This window comes from Toxorhynchites rutilus, chromosome 2 (genome assembly GCF_029784135.1).
Source record: "Toxorhynchites rutilus septentrionalis strain SRP chromosome 2, ASM2978413v1, whole genome shotgun sequence".
In the NCBI taxonomy this organism is placed as follows: domain Eukaryota; kingdom Metazoa; phylum Arthropoda; class Insecta; order Diptera; family Culicidae; genus Toxorhynchites; species Toxorhynchites rutilus.
Genome location: NC_073745.1, coordinates 120237681 through 120259688, shown reverse-complemented (window position 1 = coordinate 120259688; position 22008 = coordinate 120237681). Strand labels below are relative to the sequence as shown.

The window sequence follows — 22008 nt, the reverse complement described above, 5'->3', positions numbered from 1 at the left end:
AAAAATGGACAAATTTCGGATGATGATAAAAAAACTACAAATTATAATTTAATAAGACAAATTTCTTCCCATAAAACACAATTTTATTGACCGTATTACAAAAATATTTCGACACTCTGTCGGGCGACCTTCCGGCAGTTCGGTGGAACTTTCCTGGCTTTATTTATAAGTTCCTCCTCCATTTTTGCCACGAAATAGTTGGAGAAGACCCTTCGCTTCAGGTCTGCCCAGCAATTCTCGATAGAACGCAGCTGGGGGACGTTCGGAACAACTATCTACAAGCGGTTCATCTCTTCCAGCGACTTCTTCGCGTAGTGGGCGGAGGCAAGGTCCACTCAAAACACCACATCCTTGTCCGGATTATATTTGTACAAACACTATTTTGTTTTAAACTCTTCAATTATCAACAGTGGCAAACAATGACAAACATCGAACATGAAAAAAATTAGACTGATATATTTAAGGTAACCTAATCGTGTACCGACAGATTTGACCGACAGACAGAAAAAATATTTTAGGTATCCAATAACTGAATATTTGCTTGTTGTGTTTTGTGTCGGATATATCTGATCAGTACTCGTCGATCAAATTTTATCTGCCAAAAAGTGTCAAATATTTGGCTCCGGTCAAACAGAGTCTGAGCACCCTTAGTAGAAGTACTTTTTAGCACTGACAAGTGCCAATGAATGAATGATTTCACTGAATGCGAACGTATCACGAAGTAATAAAACGCTTATTGGATCAGTTTTTCATATTAACTCTAAGTATTAACTTATACTATTCATTGATCACTCTCTAGAGCGATACTGAAAATCTCAACTTATTTAAAAAATATTCAAGAAGTTTTTGTGTATCTATTGACAAAATTACAGTTTCAACGCTCCCAAAATCAAAATCAAAATCAAAGAACACTCAGAACAGTAAAGGCGCGTCCACATTATGCCGAATGATGCCGATCGGCCTGTACCAGGCGGCATATTCGGTTCGTTATGTAATGTGGACGCCCCATCGGGTGCACGAAGCCGAAGTCCCATTGGATGCACGAAGCCGTCACGAACACATGAAGCACAATGTCGTCAACACTAATTTACTTCGTTTTGGTCGATAAACTGTCAACCACACTGAAGATACAGTTGGAGACCTTCAAACAAGCTTTCACTCACGTCAACCTGGCGACGTTCAACACTTTCATGTCGGTGCCCGGAATGACGCGTCCGAAGCATACAGGTTTAGCGAGACCGATCACAACAATCATCACCACACAAAATAATTTTCGCTGTCTCGGTACTCGCCTGTGACGCTGTACGGGGATGGAAATCAAGTTGAAATCTTCGCGTTCTTGGATGATGGTTCGTCAACAACGTTCCTCGAAGAAGGGATCGCAGCACAAATGGGCATTGAGGGTGAACCGGACAATCTGTTCCTGAGTTGGGCCGCAACAATCAGCAGACACGAGAAGACATCCAAGCGATTGAGCGTGAAGATATCTGGTGTTGGTAGGAAGCAAATGTTCCAATTGAACAACGTACGGACAGTGCGTGACTTGGGACTTCCAAGTCAGACTCCAATGTGCTCCCGTGACCGAGTGGTTAGCGTCCCACATTATCATGCCGGGGGTTCGGGTTCGACTCCCGTTCGATCACTAAACTTGTTCAAAAAAATTTTAACTTGTAGCAGCTAAGACTTTGTTTGTTTTGACTTCGAGACAGGGACAATATCGGTATCGATGTAAAATCCGGGAACTTTTTGATCAAGCTGGTATGTCATTTTCTGATTAATTTCCACGGTTGTATAGTGTATGCTTCCTGTTGGCCATAACATGAAGCTACTAATTCATCGATAAACAAATCAATATCCTGCGCACAAGGATGCGGTTTTCAATTGGAGCATTTTTTACTCTGATGGTACATTTCTGCACCACTTTTCAGCTTAATTTCATTTCAGTATTTCCCCGTGAAAGTGCCGTGAAAATTTGGTTGATTGTTAGCTCTCCCCGTTGGTGGTACGTACGTGTACACCTTGGCTACAGCTGAAAATGTATCCACACTGTTATTATTATTTTTGCACGCCAACCACAGCACAACCATTTTCACCGAGGTTTTCTTCTGCAAGCAACCTGCAAACCCAGGAGAGAAGCAAAATGACACAAATGAAGATATATCGTCGCCTTTTGTGCCAGCATCTGACCTATCTCTCTTTCATATTTTTTAAGTACTGAGAAAAAAGTGACACTGACCGTGGTTACCAACCAGTCTCTTGCTCAGCTCCGTCCTTCGTTGGGGACGAAAAATTCCTAGCTTGCTTAATTTTTCTTCTCCGGAAAAAGAAAAAGTACGAAACTAATAGCGAATGAGTTCGGTTTTTGGGTTGATGGCAAAACGTGACAAATTGAAATTGAAAAATTATTCATCTATTTTCTCTGCAGAACAATAAAATGATACACCGGAAATATTCGCTCAATGCTACAATTTGTTTGGTGCGCGATACAAAATCAATTTCAATTTTCAAATAATTACCGACCCGTCAAATGGTTTAATCTTACCTAACATCTATCCGCTCCAGGCCGTCGAGGCGGTCCAGGTGGAGCTGTCGTAGCTGGAACAGATTTAGGAATGCCACAGTCGGTAGTGTTTCGAAATAATTTCCGCTCAGCGATAAATACGTTAAATTACACAACTTTGATAATTGCAGTGTTGGCACGACCTGGAAATGTGTACACATTAATTTGATGATATAATTTTGTGCGAACGTTCAACGTTCGCTAAGGGTGAATAGAATAGGGAGGGATTCTGGAGGGGAAGAAAGGATAACACACAAATCACAAATGTAGTCCGCGGTTGTATATATTATTTATTAATTAAACATTTTCCACACTATCGCTGCGAATGATTTACTATCACAGTGGGAATTTCCGTCATTCCCGATGACCTATTGCTGTTCTAATTCGGAATGAGTTTGGTTCACGTAGAGAAATTCTGTTTATTTTTGAAGTTATTCCTCATTCCTCGGAAGAAGAATTATTTGAATAAAATATCTATTGAACTTTCTTATGTTATGTTTGTTGTTTATGTTAAAACGAATTGTTCATAAACCCAAACTAGAGTTGACAGAAAATATGCATTTTGTTGTGTTACAGCGGCAAATCTATATCTATAAAAATGGATTTCTGTTTGTCTGTCTGTCTGTCTGATTCTTATGGACTCGGAAATTACTGAATCAACCGACATGAAAATAGGTATGTAGGGGTTTTTGGGGTCGGGGAAGGTTCCTCTGATAGATTCCATTTGAGACCCCTCCCTCCTCTGTAACGGGTGGCAGCCATACAAATGAGGCACAAATTTCTCCATAACTCAAGAACTAATCAAACAATAAAACCGAATTTGGCATGTGAAGGTTTTAGGGGACATGAAACTTTTTTATGGTGAACAGACACTCCTCTCCCTTTTAAAGGGGGGAGGGGGGCTGCCATACAAATGAAGCATAAATTTCTGCGTAACTCGAAAACTAATCAAGGAGCTAAATTTGGCATTTGAAGGTTTTAGAGGGCACGAATCGTTTCTATGGTGATCAGACACTCCTCCCCCTCTCTAAGGGCAAACTTTAGAACTAATCAAGTAAATTGAACCAAAATTTGCATATGGTTGTAGGGAGGTTATAGGGAGCAATAAATGTTTTTATGGTGATTCGACACACCTACCCCCACTTTAAAGGCAAGGGGGCTGCCATACAAATGAAGCACAAACTTCTGCATAATTCGAGCACTAATCAAGCGAATGGAGATAAACGTGATGGTTTTTAGGTACGAGAAATGTTTCTATGGTAATATGACACCTCTCCCTCCTCTGGAATAGTGCGGGGTTCCATGAAAATATTACACATATTTCAACTAAACATATTCCAACCAAATATGACAATTGAAAATTTTCGGAAAACTCTGAAGGAAAAGGGAAAATTCGGAAAATTCAATTCTCATATGTTCTACAATTACATAGAGACAAGCGTGGATTTAAATGTAATAAAAAGCACTCCTATATCTTCTTCTATCTATATAAATAAAAATGAATCGCCGAATGTGTTGATAAGAGCAAAACTCGAGGAATGAATTGTTCGATTTAGGGCTGTCTTTATTCTATCATATTTTCTGTATCAAACATTTTTTCCATGTAACGGAGAAACATGTTATTTACAAGCGGCTGAAAAATCTTGAATGAAAATTGTGTCTGAAAATAATCTGATATTCTAATGACCAGTTCTTGTAAAAGTACTAGAATCAATCAATCAATGAACAGCTCTGCGGTTGGACCCATTAACGTGCGCTTAGTAAGAGAACGTGAATTTTATAACGATAAATAAGTTTTAGGCGGGACGAATTTTGCCGGGTCAGCTAGTGCATAAATAAAAGCACCTTGGTGTCACGTTATGTGTTGTTTTTAAGGTGAAGGTAGAACGAAGCCACTGTAGTATAGGTAAAACTACGTATTTGCATGGGGAAATAGTGTTTGTGAGAGAAGAGCAAAGCACATCGTTTGTTTTGGTTTTGATACGTAAATAGATCAATTCATTTATCAGTCTGTGTGGCACTTCACTGACACGAGTCTTAGAGTACATTTAAAAAACAATGAACAATCGCAAATATAAATATGTATGGAAGGTGTATATAATGTATATATAATCAGAATTTTACTTCATTCGCAAAGTAAAATTCTGATTATACGCGAGCGTAACATGAGCAAATTTATAACACATGCGAATTGGGGATCTTTTGGTATAATATTATTTTCCTTCGTATTTTTTCACATATTCACGTTGGAGAGCTTGAACCCTTCTCTTCTTTGGCCGAGGCATTTTGATTGAATGTAATACTTTTCCGTTTATTATTTTTGACAGCAGAGGCAGTCGTGGTAGTGTTCCGAGTTATGCAATACAATTTTCTTAACCAATGTTGAAGTTGCTAAATAGATATAAACCCATTAAACGTAAAAATAATAATTGTATTGAAATTAACACAATTTTATTCTATTGATTTTCATGTTAACTTTCAGAGCACTAGCTCGAAGTTTCTTCCTTATACATTGTGACGGCAGATGAAAATTTAATATCTTGTAGATTTTTAATATCGTTTAGAGTTTAGTTGATGTTACATGATGGGAAGTGTGTGAAAACGATAATTTTCTACACACTGTTGCGCGAAATGATTGAATATCGGGTGAGGGATGAGGAAGGGGGATGAAAGGAGTGAGCGCCATTGTGGCAGCCTTTTGTGGCTTCCTGCACCTTCACCTTAGGAGTGTAAAACTTTTGTAGGGGAAATCGGTATAAAAACGACACCCTTTGACTTTTCCAGTTAAGAGCGATTTTCTTCTGCAAATTTTCCGATGCCCAGAAATTCAGGGCTATGGAGTTGGACTCGAAGTCTCGGAGTCGGAGTCGGAAGGAATTTCATTATATTAGGAGTCTTATAGTTAAATTAGCTTCTTCTTCTTCTTCTTCTTCTTCTTCTTCTTCTTCTTCTTCTTCTTCTTCTTGAATGGCACTAACGTTCCTAGAGGAACTTCGCCGTCTCAACGTAGTATTACTTGCGTCATTTTCATTAGAACTTAGTTGGAATTTCTATGACAAATAACACGCCTTGAATGCATTTTGAGTTGCATGTTCTAGAATACGCGTGACCGCAGTGCAAGACGGAGGAAATTTCTATGAGGAAAAATTTTCCCGACCCGAACGGGAATCGAACCCGAACCCCCGGCATGTTAGGTTTGACACTAACCACTCGACCACGGGAGCACCAGTTAAATTACCTATAAATATTTTGATCATTAAACCAAATTTTATTTCATGATACAAAAAATTTGATGTTAGTTCTGTTTATTAGTATTGCGAACTAAATGGTAATAATACTTTTCAAAAACACCGTAGAACAGAACGATACAACCAACCAGGGCGCGTCAAATTCTATAACATTTCGAAGACTGCAAGAACAAATAATTTCATAATTCAGCTCACGGACAATGTCGTTAAATTAGACAACTTGGAGACGTTTTTCCATTTTCCAACATACATTTCTACCTCCCTTCCTCGAATCTACTCGCATACACAATCTTATTTTTACGTCCATATAAAGTGAAACGAAAACTTGATTTCTGATGAAAAAAAGTAGTTACACCATTAATGGACGACTTCATTGTTTGCCTACCGTGAACTTAAACCAACGAACTTAGATGGTTATCAGGTATGCTATGAAGATACTCGCGTTAGTATTAGTAAATAGCGTGCAGTTTGGGAGGAGTTCTAAAAAAATTAGTTCACTTTGTCTCCTAGTTCATTTCTGTGAAAAAAAAACATACACAAAAACGGGTTTATATCAACAAAATTCACAAATTTGTCAGTGTTCCTGAACACAAAACTGTACGCTATTTTATATGTGTGAGTGATTTTCGTGTACCGTAAAAAAAACCAGCTCACATGTAGTATGTCAAATCACGTTGAACTCAAACGTCGATACATGCATACGTGATATATGAGAGAGAAAAACGAATTCATTTTTGGGGGAGTCACTTCACTATGCATGGAAGTCCATTTGACGGGGAAGAATGAAATGAGATAGTCGAGTCGTAGAATGAGATAGCAACTAAACGCCCGAATGACTGTTGAGTCATGTTGACGGAGAAATTGATGGAAGAAGCCAAAACTCATTTCCAATTGAATACGATACGAAGGTTGAATATGACTTTGCCGAGCCCTGATGAGTGCTCTGGGAGTGCAGGCCGTACTGATCTCCCTCTCATGCAGATTTTGGAAGCTCACCCTTTTGCCCTCGAGTAAGTATGAAGAGTAAGAGAGTAATCGTTGTTGGTGATGTCAATACATTTGACTAGTGGCACACACCTATTGTGAATGTTCCAGCTATTTTGTACGAGGGTCGAGTCATGCCTTAACAAATTTTCGAATGGTCTTTTTCAAGGCTTTGTACGAATTGTTTCTTACTTTCTAATTGTCATATAACACGTTGCCCAGGCGAATGAACTTTAAACTTTAGAACTTCTCAGCAGAAACTGCTTCAGGAGTCTCAATTTATCTAATTCTGTAGAACTGATAGTGAAAGATCAACCTCCATTGTTGGACAATCGATTGTATTCTTAGCATGTGATGAGTCCTAATTCAGGTAAGCGATTCTACAGAGTGTAATTTAAGTTGCGAAACAGTAATACGACTTATAGCCAGTTTGTGTATTGTTCTCGCGAAACCGTTTTTTTTTTAAATCAACCATAAAGGGTGTCCCACATCAAATTGCATCACGGAAAAAGCACTGGAAAATCCTCAACTCTCTCATCGAGACACCGGAAAACAACTCGGAATCGTGCAGTCAACGGTGGTGTGAATCAACGTTACTATGAAACTCTGAGCATCGAACGGAAGAAGAAATGCGGTCAGAATGGATGCTCTATTAGTGATCAGGATCACAAGCGTGTCGTGAAAGCGTTTAAGCGAAATCCCAATACTCCGGTTAGGAATGTAGCCAAAAGGTTGTGTCTGTCCAAGTCTTTCGTTCAGAGAGCCATGGACCGGGAGGGACTGCATGTATACAAATTGCAGAAGGCTCCAAATCGTGACGAACGGCAAAATACGGTGGGATTGTCACGGGGCCGGAAACTGCACACTCAGATGCTGATGAAGCATCATCATGGATCATCTTTCGTGATGTAATTTGATATGGGACAACCCTCATTCATTCAATACCACCCTAATCAACGATTAGCAACTGAACACTGAACACCTAGCGATGTGCCCAAATGTATGCGAAATTCTCCCGATTAAGTACATGAGCCCCCGCAGCTTGCTTTATCGTCAGTGACGGTGATGATGTTTTGAGTTAGAGACGCTTGAAAAGACAGATTTGAAAACTTAAACTAGAGGCAAATGAACTCTTCGAGTTTGAAGCCTCCAGCAACTACAAAAACAACAATTGAAACTAAACTCTCGGCCTTCAAAAAGATGTGGTACAGTAATGCTTTTGAATCCGGACGCTTTTTTTATCCGGACACTTTTTGATTACATTCTATATCATGCCAAAACCATAACATTTTTTGCATGTTGAATTAATGTGACTGATTGCTACTATTGGGTCAATTCAGACAAAGTGCCAAATATAGTGCCTACCTGTTAACAAAAATAGTTATCTCGATTTTTCATTCGGAACTTGCTACGAAATTTTGATTTGCACGATAATATACCGTATGAAAAATATTAGCCCATTCGGACTTCATTTACTGGTGTCACAAACGTTAAAATTTGAGTTTAAAAAAAACCCAAAAATCACCGAAAATCGAGGTTTTAGAAAAAAAAAATTGATGCCGAGTGTCTTATAATGTCAAAAATCAATATGTATTTCGCAAATCTATGTCCGGAATGAAAAGCACATTCAGAAAATGATATTTAATCCGGACGGATCAAAAGTTAACGATTAAATTTCTCATTGAAGGAGTTGCAAAAGAGTATGTTAACATATTATGGAACGCACGTTTTGAGGCAAACTTGAACGCTTCATTTGTTCGGATTCCACGAATTAGATCGTTTCCTTCGATGTGGATGAGACGAAGGCGAGCCATCGCAGATTCGCAGATTCTTGGCAAACCAACGATTCAACCTTCAAGTGTAGAAAACATGGGTTATTTCGTGATCCGTAACAGACGGAACGCGAAACACGAGGAATCTCGTGAGCGGTCCGCAATGTGTTAAAAGGCCTAGTATGGAGCAAAGGTTTTCGATCCGGTGACCATAAATCTCTTCGGTATACAGGACGGACTCGATTATATGATCCGTTTGTATGTACGCGGATAACTTTGTAACTTTGTATGTGGCGCTGTCCTACAATAATAGAAATTTAACCCCCTTCCTGTTGACCGATTGATCTGAAATTCGGAGCACACCTTTATCTCTGTAGTCATTATAAAACTGTGTATTTCATGATCTTGAAAATCCAATTCAATTCTCAGCATCTTGTAAACTACATTAAAAATTTGAAGGAGAGTTGGATACACGCTAGAAAATAACTACTTTTCGTTACACTCCTTATTTCGGTTTATAGGGCCAACCATCTTATGAAGCTTCGGCTACGGGCAAGATTTCTGTCAAATTTAAATTAGTGTTTCTCTGTTTATCTGTTTGGGAACAAAAATATGAGGGTTCTGTAATTGTGGTAAGAAAACTGCTATTTCTGTTTCGAATAAGAATACGAATTCGAAATCATATAAAACTGCAAACTAAAAACCTTATCGAGTGCCAAAGTCATGTGAAAAAATGCCACTAAATGAGCAATTCGAATAAAAATACCTAATTTCACAGGCAATTTTTCCACTGTGGGGCTCGCTTGACGCTCGCTGTTTGTTGTCATGTTCAACGGAATGTTCATTAGGACACATACCTACCCGCGAGCCAGTGCAGTAGAGTGAACTAATAGTCCCGCCATTGCTGCATGCTGCCCAGGACTTCCGTCAGACGGCTTACTACCTTTTGGGAGGCAATGGGCAGCAGGCCTCCTAGCACCGAAAAGCTAAATAATGTTCCCGCGTTACGTGGCCAATTGTTGGTATGCAACGAACACACGTATTCTCTCTCTCTCTCTCTCTCTCCCTAGTTCGTGTCCAACATCTCACTCGTTGGCGGTGTAATTATTCGAAAATGATTTATGTAAATGATATGAATTTGAATATTTTATGATTGTTACGTGCATCCGCCAAATAGTGTTAGTTACGAGCAAACGCGGCCCGAACTGCAGGTAAATTATGCACGCAATTGTTTTAGAGCACTTAAGCTGCCCTTAATGCGCGGTTTTAATGGGGGGAGGGGGATTGGGAGGCAGGAGTAAATAATAGATTTCACCGAGCTGCATCAGCAGTAGCGGAGTATGTATACTTACTGTAAAATTATTGTCAGCGAGGTCGAGGGATCGAAGTGCACTCATTCCGTGGAATGCACCGTAATCCAGCTCGGTAAGGACGTTACCGCCCAGCTTAAGTGTCCGCAATTCGCGAAGGTTGACGAAACTATCGTTGGCGATAAACTTGATCAAATTGACGGACAGATCGAGCGATTGGAGGCGCGAAAGATGCTCGAGATTGTGATCGTAGGGCACCTCCAGTAATTGATTGTTTTGGAAAGATAGGGTCTCCAACGAATACAGATGCCGGAGTACTCCGTGGTCCAGCGAGATTATGGCATTGTTGGAGAAGTCAAGCTCGATTAAATTCCGCAAATCTAGGAAAGCCGTCGGATGGATGCTCTCTATCCGATTGTTGCACATTTTCAGTATCTGCAATCTCTTCAAGCCCCTAAAGGCATCCTTTGGAACGCTTACAATCGCGTTGTCACTCAGATTTAACATTCTCAGATTCTCCTGCGTTTCGAAATTCCTCGAACCCAGCGTTTCAATCTTGTTGAATGAGATATCCAGAACCTCCAGCTTGTGGTAGAAACTTAGTGTGAAATGAAAATTGGTAATATCGTTCGATGTGAGGTTGATGAACCGAACTTCCGGATTGAGCTGAATCGGTACCACATCCAGACCGGCACCGACACACCACGTGCGCACATTCGGGTCCACCTCGCACGTGCATATCGACGGACAGAACGAGTACACTTGCCGCAGAAATACCAACAGGATGAGCGTTGTCGAGTAGATGATAATCCGACAGCTGGCGGCCGCCGGTCGTAATCTCGTCGTCATTTTGTGACTTTCTGCCTCACCCGCTAACGTGCGTGTGTGTGTGTGTATGGTTGTGTATTTTGGTGAGTGAAATGAAGTTTTAATTAAAAACTGTAACGACGACGCGGCAGTGACTTTCGGTGCGTGGGGTGAACGTCTTAGTCGGTTGACACCAGGCGACAATGGTCATCGTCATCCGTCAGCGGTTGAAATGTTTCGGTGATAACTGGCGGCAGATGCGTCTTTGCACTTTCCTCCGCGTCGCGGCTCACACCAAATGTGACCACAGCAAAGATCTCATGATGACAGCAATCTGTTGCGGGGAAAAAGTAGACAGAGAAAAGAGGATTGGAATTAATTATAAACACGTGACAGTGACAGGTAGTAGAAGTATAGAGCTGTTAGATTTTTGTACTTTGAATCAATCAAATTCATTACCATTACCATGATGCTTCTTCAAGAAATATCACCAGAAATAGTCGGGTACCATAGAATCAATCAATCATAAGAAAAAATAAGCAGACCACGGATTTAGATACGATTATCGCAAAATAATCTTCTTCATACATTGAAATTTCATATGGAATATTTGATAATTGTTAATTGCTGTTAGGTTTCATTCTATAATACTTATTAAAATAGAACATTCACTTGCGGGTAATTCGTCCCCTTTTTTTATCCCATTTATTTATTTAAAGGCTCATTAGCATTTTAGCTGTAACAGAGCCGAATTTTAATCGTGTACATGTCACATGGTTATCATATCTATAATTAGCACATTACACAGTTGCCATTCGCCAGTATTCCTTCTATACCATTACATATGGTACATTCACACAGTAGCCATTTAGGCGTAAGGGTATTCTTTCTGTTCTTCCATTATCCAGTTGGACCACCGGACAGCGGAGACAGTTGATTGATCATTGTTGAGTTATTTATAGAACAGTAGCCCGATGTGTCTGGCAGAGCAGAGCAGTTGTATGGATGAATCGATCTTATTTCGACCGTGGATCGATCTCCATCGCTGATGATTGTTGCGTGGACGTAGCTATTCTGTAACAACACAAAGATGGTCAATGAGGGCCCTGAGTTTTGAACTCACGATCGATCGCTTACTAAGCGAACGCGCAACCAATGTGGCTACGGAGACCCCCGATTCGTCCCCTTGCTGTAAACAGTAGAATAAGTTGAAACATAAATACACTATAGATATACGAACAGATTTAATAATTGAGTGTTCATCAACATTGTTACAATTTCCTCATATCTCATCCTTCTCCTAAAAATATGTCCTTCTAAACTCAAGTACACCGCGAGTAATCGGTTTTCCACCTTACTAACCATAGATGTAAGAATTTTTTTTTATATATGAGGGGCTTAGAATGCAAGAAGTGTAAGTGACTTGATCGATTTCTATTCATCAAATTTTTCTTCCAATTTAAGTTTGCTATAGTATCCGATAGATGAGGTTCTGACCTATATTCCACATTGTAAAATACAGCTGAGAATGAGTTTAAGAATTCGGCTCCTTTAAACTTAAGTAACTGAGCCTGTAAAAATAATCGAATTAATAAAAAAACATTCATTATAAGTAATGATGGTTTTTAAAAAGAGTTATTTCTAGCGATATTCAGATGGTTAGAGAGAATTGGCAATACAGAATCGACTTACAAATACTTTTTCAAGAAAAGAATCATTGTAATTTTGGCGTCATTGGGATTTCCTGAGGCGAAATATCTCTGGTTAGGCCTTCGGAAAGTAAGTAGAGCAGTTGCTCTGGCTCATAACCTGTTGAATCGGATAGATTGAATACAGGAGTTGCCTTCCTGGTGTCGAATATTGGCCTGATCGTGGCGGAAATAAACCGACGAAACATAAACAAAAAATACAAAAATAATAAGAATAAACTGTTTCAATGCGATTAAACATAACAACAATACAGATAATGCAGTTGTTCATCGGAACACATCTTTCATACATTTTACTTCAGTATTAAATTGTTATTTTTTTCAAATGTTTTCTAAGACTCGTGTCAGTGAAGCGCCACACCGAAACAAGCGATGTGTATTGAAATTTTAGAAATTTTCCTTATTTTGGTGAGTCACCAAGAGTTTTCCACGGCACCAGTGTACGTCAAAATTTGTTAAATTGAAAGGGGTTCCCAATAAAAACATTATAAAATATATCAAAGGGTTAGTGTTTTGATATGATTTTTAATATTCAATTCGATTTTTGAGTTAGATTTTTTAACATGTGCGTTAACATTTTTAACATAATATAACAATGAATTTAAAATGTTATTTTTGCTGAATAGTTAATTTTCCAACAACTTTGACAATTATCATATTTTAATCAGTCATCTAGGTTTTGAGTTACGATTTTTTGAAAGAAAGATCAATTGTTTTGAATAAGCCTTTTAAAAAAATCAGTCGTAATTTGAATTGGTCACATGATAATCATAAGTACCAAGTTTCAATGAAAAACAATCGCAGTTTATCGCCTGATTTGGCGTGGAATTGCTCTTTTTCTACATATAACACTACAAGAAAAGTTACATCAGTAACTGATGTGTGTATAAGAACAGCAGTTTCTGTCATTTTATCTGTATTTTGAATGGTTCATAATCAATCATATCAATCATAGAAAATCAATTCCGTATTTTTTTTTGCATTTTGTGACAAAACGCTACGTGACAAGTGTAAAATAGTAATATAGATTTCAGAATCCGACTAAAATATGTAAACAACGTGAAATTTGTTTGTTCGAATCTTAGCGTATGAAATTTTAAACATTAGATACGTTGAATTTGGAACCGTTTAAATTGATAATTTTGAGTTTCCCGCCATCTTTGAAACACGAAAAGATGAATTACAAAGTTCCACATCATTTGGTCCAAATTTTGAATCCCTCGGTCATAATGGGTGAATGACATTACCAATAAGATTACTCCATTCCACACTGTCATTATATTTTAGCCCTGCACGATTATTTTTATTAACAGTATTTTCTTCAGTATTGAGTGCAACAGCTTGTTGCGACTTTAATCTTCATAGGCGTGTAATAGAAAAAATACAGTTTTGAAATAAAAATTTTGATTATAAAATAATTGTATTGCATCAAATAAACATCCTAATCAATAGTTTTTTTTTTCGTAAGCAATGGAAGAATCTCGGACAAAAATTGCAACGGTTCCTAATAATAATTTTAAAAAAAGTTATCATGTTCTTCATTAATACTATTAATCCTTCAAGAAGATATTGAAATTATTCTCATTGGTCTTATTGATCAATTAACAATTTTATCTTTCACATGTAATCGTAAAAAAATTACGCGTCTTTCATTATCATTCCAAACCTTCGTAGATGTCGACTGATAGATGTTTCGTAGAAATGATCCAGTACATATCGCGTTGACAGCATACTCGGCTACACAGGGTTCGGCAAAGTTATATTCAACGGAGGATAGCCAGGAGACTATGAAATTATCGGCCTTCGCATTCCATTGGAAATGAGTTTTTGTTTCTTCCAGCAGTTTCTCTGTCAACATGAATCAACAGTCATTCGGGCCCTCTCGTTGCTAACTGTTCTAATGAAGCTCTGTACTTATTTCATTCTTCACCGTCGAGTGGACTTTACGGCAAATTGAACTGACTCCCCCAAACTGAATTCATTTCTCTCTCTCATGTATCATGTATGCCTGTATCAACGTAAAGAACACCAGGTATATTACATAGCCTGTGTGCTACACACACTCTCCAATATAAGAGGCTAATTAAAAAAAAACTGTACAATTGTTGTCATGTTGAAATTATTTTTCGCTTTTTTTCTTTGCCTACTCCACTACATGTAAAAACGGGGAGTAATATACCTAGTATTCTATTCACGTTGTGCATGTATCGATGCCGATAGAGGGTCTTCGTAGCCACTTGGATACGCGTTCGCTTACTAAGCGATCGATCGTGAGTTCAAACTCAGGGCCCTCAATTGACCATCTTTGTGTTGTTATAGAATAACTACGTCCACGCAACCATCATCAGCTATGGAGATCGATCCACGGAACAAAGATCGATTCATCCATACAACTGCTCTGCTCTGCAAGAAACATCGGGCTGCTGTTCTATAAATAACCCAACAATGATCAATATCAACTGTCTCCGCTGTCCGGTCTGCTGAACAATGGAAGAACAGAAAGAATACCCCTACGCTTAAATGGCTTCCACTGTGTAATTTACCATAATGTAATGGAACACAAAAACTTAACGTCTAAATGGCTACTACTAAGTGCTGTGTAATTTACAATTTATAGAAACATAAACATATGTACATGTACACGATTAAAACGCGGCTCTGTTACAGCTAAAATGCTGATGAGCCTAATAAATAAATAAATGGGATAAAAAAAAATGTATCGATGCTTGAGTTCACGATGGATAAACAATGCAGCCGTCTATTAATGGTGTAACTACTTTTTTGCATCAGAAATCAAGTTTTTGTTTCACTTTATATGGACGTTAAAATGAGATTGTGTTCGCGGGCAAATAGGTACATGTCAGGATGGAGTAGTAATGTTGGATTGAAGTAAGGAGGAACGAAGAGGCCAGCCAGGTACGATAATTGACTGGAAACTTCGCCATGTCCGATGAAACTATGGATGTCGGAATGACATTCAGCTCTTTCTGGCTTCGGTGATCAGCTGCTACTCCGTTTCGGCAACGAAATTATTGGAGTAGATCCTCCAAAAATTTTCTATCGGTCACAGCTGGGGGACGTTTGGATGTATTTTATTTATTTACTAGCTAACCCCCAAAATTTATTTTTAGTTTTCACATCTACGTTTTTTTATCTAAGCGCACGTTTATGGGTCCAATCGCAAAACTGTCCATTGATTGATCTTCTAATCTACCCTTCAAAATTATGTTTTACTATAAAATTTCAGTACTTCTACCAAAATTCGACATTATGATATCGGATTATTTTCAGACACAATTCTCGTGCAAGATTTTTCAATCACTTGTAAATAACATGTTTCTCCGTTACATGGAATAATCGTTTCATACAGAAAATATGATAGAATGAAGACAGCCCTGAATCGGACAATTCAAATCAATTCAAAGACATCAAATAGACTAACAACGCTTGTCAACATGTAATTGTGGAACACATGGGCATTGAATTTTCCGAATTTTATAATTTTCCTTCAGAGTTTTCCGAAAATTTTCAATTGTTATGTTTGGTTTGAATATGTGTATTATTTTTATGGAACCTCCTCTCCATTCCAGAGAAGGTAGGGGTGTCACACCATCATAGAAACATTTCTCGTGCCCAAAAACCCTCACATCCCAAATTTGGTTCCATTTGCTTTATTAGTTCTCATTTGTATGGCAGCATCCCCTTAAAGAGAGGGGAAAAATGTCGAACCACTGTAGAAACGTTTATCGATCCCTAAACCCTCTATATGCCAAGTTTGATTCCATTTGCTTGATTAATTCTCGAGTAATGCAGAAATTTGTGTTTCATTTGCATGGCAGCCCCCTCCTTAGAGAGGGGGGTGGAGAATCTTGAATCCGGCTTTAGTAAGAATCAGAATTCACTGCGGTAAGTAATGCAAGTGCGGATTCTGAACAACTCGATGAAACAAAATCAGAAACATGAATGGATTTCGAAACACGAGAAGTTTTTTCAACATCTCAGCAATAACTTGCGAAAGTAGTATCCACTATGAGCTAGAACGAGTGTACGAGAGTTATTGAATCATATGCGAAAATTTTTTCATCAAAATGAAGCACTTGCTTCTATTCCGAAGCCTTTGTTTTCTCAAAAGCGGTACATTCTGGTATCTCTCTCTCTCTCAAACAAATGACAATACGAAAGTCAGATTTGTGTCGTCGTGTTCTATTTGTGTGTTCTTCCACTGTCACATCAAACGCGTCGCATTGTATACGAAGCACGACTGTAGGGAAAATTATTGTTCCACTTTCTCGCATTAGAAGTTTTAATTGCACGAATTATTCCCGACAATGCTTTCACTGCGCTTCCGTCATTACTAGATTCTCGTAGATTCGAGAAGGCAGGCGCGCAACATATTACATCGCGGCACAATGGATCGTTAGGGCGCTACGGTTGATATGAGAAAACAGCTGTAAAATCCCCAAGCGAATATTGTTGAAGTACAGGGGAAAAAACAGCGAAATAATACTTTGATTTCTGTTCTTTCATTAAAGACGGCAAACTTGTAAACCCATCTACCGAACGGAAGGCAAGTAATTACTATCTCTCGGCTATCTCGGCGTAACAGATGAAGCACTATCCGAATGATAAGTGCAGTAAACAACGACAACATGGCTCTAAATGTGTACGGTTGTCACTTTAAATAGCACAAATGAATCACTCTCACGTTTGTGTCACCCAGGAATAAATAATAGTCGGTACAATTTATTTTACACCACACCGCACTGCTGTATACATCTTAGTGGAGCGGAGTTAAAGGACCTATACAGCACAGTAGTCAACGCTCAGACGGCGCAGCCTTAGCCCCGCTATCGTCGCTTGAGGGAGTACCCACATAAGACCCACAAATGTACGAAGTTCTCTTTTTTTCAACACTCGTACGCCGAGGATTGCCACCAGGGTGTTGCACAGTGTGCAGGGTTTTGTTGGATTTTGTGTCTCCTCCTTACGGGCCAGTCGGGACAGAGATGGATGCAGCGCAAGATATCAGTCTCGTTTGCGACATTCACATATGTGCCACTATTTCGCTTGGATTTTTTTTCTTCCCTCGACTGCAGCAGCAGTGGTTGGAGTGGTGGTCGGTTTTCTTTTCATTTTCTCTCAAATGGAACAAGCAAGCGGTGGGAAATGTTTGGGGGTGTCCAAGTTCACAACATAAATGATGTCTCATTTTTAAGCTAGCAGTAAATTCCGTTGAAGGGATTATTAACTTCAGCAGGGAAAAGTGGAAATTCACTTGATGATAATATTAATCACAAAATTGAACATGTATCTATAGTGAATTATATTTCATATCTATGGTTATAAAAATCATGATACAAATTATTCCCATCGCCAGCCAAAAGATCATGTGAAAAGTATTTGTTTCAACCGTGGCTCGAGAGAATGCAGGATAATGATCGCATTTTTGTCATCCATGAGCTCCACAAGCAAATCTAGAATTCGGAGCTCCATTCCGTTAATGAGGCCATATTGCCGCACGGCACACCGGTGACGTTTTCTCTATAGGTGGTATGAATGACTCGTTAGTATAGGATGCATTCATTTCCTCCTTTCCTGGCACTCTCTCTTTCGCTTGACGGAATTCTACGATTATAACTTTTATGACGAATGAGTGTGATATCTATGCATTACTATCTGTGCCCAATGAGTAGTATGAAGGTGCACGAGAAATTCGAGTCAAGTTACAAGTTACAGCCGTGCCAGCGTAACAGCCAAAGATGAAAAATATTCATAATTTTTTTTGCAACTTCGTTGAATTCTCTCGCTATTTCTATTTTCCTCTTAAATGGAATGGATACGTTTGTCCATGTATTAAAAACCATTCTCATAAACATCACTGATTTTTTTTGGAGAATATGACTGGTTTCCAATTCAAAGTTTAAACCTTCAGAATATTCATGTGCTACCGTAAAGTATAACTTAATTCTTAATGAAATTTCATTTTCTCTGTTTCTTTTCGATTTATTCTCGTAGCTATTTATTGGTTGCTTATGCCGACATCGTGAAATTTTCGAATCAAATTTTGCACTGGTACAGAAAGTCTCGAAATTACTGCTGGCTTTAACAGTTCTCCGAAATGTGGTGTCTTTGTTGGACTTTAGAGCCAGTTAATTTCTCCACTTAAGTTTCTTTTTTGTTTGCAGCATTCGATACATTTTTCTCAATTCGGTTGATGGTCCATCATAGTGACATCATAGTGACTCGTTCGTAATTTCGAAATATCAAATTTCGAAATCCAGAGCGCTTCGTTTGGAGTGTAAGGCTTCGAGCGTTAATACCTCCATGGCGGCTAAACAAAGAGGTATTATAATCACTTATTTCGAATGATAAATAGTGTACGAGTGATGTTTTATTGACTGAAACATTTGTTTTAATATCTCAAGAACTGTTTTGAAAGCAAACTATTGGAATCACAAATAAACATGGGTACCTAAAACATGGGTACGTACAACATTTTCCGCCTCAGATTGCATTCTCAGAATATGGACGCAGCAAGCATAATGCAGAGCTTGCACTAAAGCTCCTGTGCAAGCAGGAGATCATCTAGATCGCATATGTAAGTAATTTCGTCTCCATTTTAATTCTAGTCCAGCTCTAGACAGCCAACAGTCAACTTCACACACGGAGGTTTTGTCCGAAGTTTAAGACGAATTCGCTTCGAATAGCCGATAGTGTATTGTGAATGAAATAAATCACACCGCAGTGTAATTTAGATCATTTTCAAACTTTTTGTTTCCTCAAATCAGGGTAACACTCGATGAAAAGATAGGACGTACCGCGTCAGCGTTCAAACTGTTAGGTGAAGTGTATTTGTGTGTGATCGAATCACACGTAAACATTGTCGATTCTATGCGCTCTCGAAGATGTTGAAATTTACTGTGACTGCATTAGATGTCTTCAAGAAAAAAAAATGCATACTGAATGCACTGCACACTGGCAATAAGGACACGAATCTCGTATACTAGAAAAAAAAAAGAATCACAAGTCAATCATCTCAGTTTCTTCTACAAAATGACGCAAACCTATTGGTCCTTTTCAGGGCCACCAAAACCTACTATTAAAGAGTTATTTGGAAAAAAAATCGATGCAATCTAAAATATCCTAGGTAATGGAAGATTAATTTTTTTTTTATAAATTCGTTTATTTTTACAGGCTCAGTTACATAAGTTTAAAGGAGCCGAAATCTTAAATATATTTTTAAAACTATATATATGAACAATTTTCTTAAATCTATGGTTAGTAATGTGAGAAACCGATTACTCGTGGTGGACTCGAGATTAAAAGGGTGACATTTTCTCAGGAAAAGGATGGGGTATAAGGAAATTATTACAATGTTGATAATCACACACATTCAATTCTTAAATCTATTCGTACATCTGTTGTGAATTTACATTTCATTCTCCTGTTTATAGCAAGCGGACCAATTACTCACAAAGGAAGAAATGGAGGGTATAAGGATATAAGGATAATCACACACGAACATCGATAGATTTAAGGAAAACATATATTTGGTACATGTAATCAAGGTCTAACCGAGCCAACACATCTCTCACCGGCACATTGGGCTGCCTTCCTCTAGCCCGAAGGGAGTTCTCTAAATTCGATCTGGCAACAAGATACACCTCACACGACCAAACAACGTGTTCGATGTCGTGGTAACCTCGGCCACAAACGCAGATATTGCTGCCGGCCAGATTGAAACGAAAGAGTAGCGCGTCTAACGAACAGTGATTGGACATGAGTCGGGAGAAGGTGCGAATAAAGTCCCGACTCAAGTCCAGACTTTTGAACCATGGTTTGAGGCTAACCTTAGGGATAATCGAGTGAAGCCACCGGCCCAATTCATCTTCGTTCCATTTGCGTTGCCAGTTAGCGATGGTATTTTTACGGACTAAAGAGTAAAATTCATTGAAGGCGATTTGACGCTGATAAATATCGCCTTCAATCGCACCTACCTTTGCTAATGAGTCAGCCCTCTCATTACCCGGAATTGAGCAATGAGAAGGGACCCACACAAAGGTAATGACATAACAGCGTCTGGATAAAGCACTCAAAATTTTTCGTATTCTCTCAAGGAAGTACGGCGAGTGCTTTTCCGGCCTCACTGAACGGATAGCTTCGACAGAGCTAAGACTATCCGTTACAATGTAATAGTGTTCAACAGGTCGTGAGGCGACGCTGTCCAGCGCCCAATGAATTGCTGCCAATTCAGCAATATACACTGAGCAAGGATTCTGAAGACTGTGTGAGGTGCTAAAAAATTCGTTGAACACTCCAAATCCTGTGGACTCGTTTATAGTGGACCCATCAGTAAAGTACATATTATCACAATTGATACCCCTATATTTTTCATCGAAGATCGTTGGAGCGATCCACGATCGTTGGTAATCTGAATATCCATGGATATCTTGCTTCATGGACAGATCAAAATGCACAGAGGAATTGATGTAGTCAGGGAAACAAACACGGTTGGGAATATACGAAGAAGGATCAACCTGCATGGAGATGAATTCATGATATGAACTCATGAATCCGGAGTGAAAATTTAGCTCGATCAGCCGCTCAAAATTTCCGATCACCAATAGGTTCATGACCTTACACCGGATGAAGAACCGAAGAGATAATAAATTGAAGCGATCTTTTAGTGGGAGTAGGCCTGCCAAAACCTCGAGACTCATGGTATGCGTTGAGGGGTGACCGGAATAAATCGCCACAGTAAACAACTGCAACAGAAACAACCGCTTAGAAAAAGTGTAGTAGGCTAGAAATATTTGGCGCGGGAAAAACATCATATGCCTCACATTTCTATTATAAATTTATTCTCTTGTTCTCGTTTTTCGAAATTTATTCTGAGGACAATGTAATGGGGACGAAGTCCCCATTTGGCGAGGATAAGGAATCGAGGCGGCCCATGCCGCCAAGATGACGCAATCCGAGTCCACCGCCGACCCGCCGTCGGAAGCGGCGGTGTCTCGCACGCAAACCTGGGATCCACTGATTGCCCGGTTAGTTTGAAACATAGGATACGATCCTTTAGCAATGTCCGACCGAGCTCTAGCGAGCGTCGGACGGTATACGTCTGCCCGGGGCGTTACGTTTGCCTGGGGCGATACGTTTGCCCGGTTAATTCTTGTTTTGAAATACAATACCGCGCCACAATATTTATAGCCTACTACACATTTTATAAGCGGTGGTTTCTGTTGCAGTCGTTTTCTGTGGCGATTTATTCCGGGAACCGCGTTGAGGGCATACATCCCAACGCGATACGGAGACAAAGATACTGAATTCGCTCGAGTTTAATGAGGTGTGTTTTGGCAGCTGATTGAAAACAGAAACTGCCATACTCCATCACTGAGAGAATAGTTGTTCGATACAACATTATAAGATCTTCTGGGTGGGCTCCCCACCAGGTGCCGGTAATTGTACGGAGAAAGTTTATTCTTTGTTGGCATTTTTTACTCAGATACCTAATATGGGCCCCCCAAGTACATTTGGAGTCGAACCAGACCCCAAGATACTTGAATGACATAGCATGAGTGATCGGTTTACCCAAAAGTTGAAGCTTTGGTTTTGCTG

At 39.1% G+C, this 22008-nt stretch overlaps 1 protein-coding gene across 4 annotated transcripts in view; it reads right to left on the bottom strand.

Moving 5' to 3' along the window:
* Nucleotides 1-22008, bottom strand: part of LOC129764879 (carboxypeptidase N subunit 2-like) — a 322005-nt gene that overhangs the window by 8339 nt on the left and 291658 nt on the right. For 3 of the 4 annotated variants that reach the window (XM_055764433.1, XM_055764432.1, XM_055764434.1), the window contains 2 exons: nt 9917-11015; nt 2543-2703 (listed from right to left, as the gene is read on the bottom strand). In XM_055764433.1, coding sequence (XP_055620408.1) covers nt 2543-2703; nt 9917-10723 — 968 coding nt within the window. In that variant the 5' untranslated portion in view covers nt 10724-11015. Of the gene's footprint in view, nt 1-2542; nt 2704-9916; nt 11016-17095; nt 17188-22008 lie in introns of those variants that run through there. The other variant, XM_055764435.1, reaches the window with a different exon arrangement.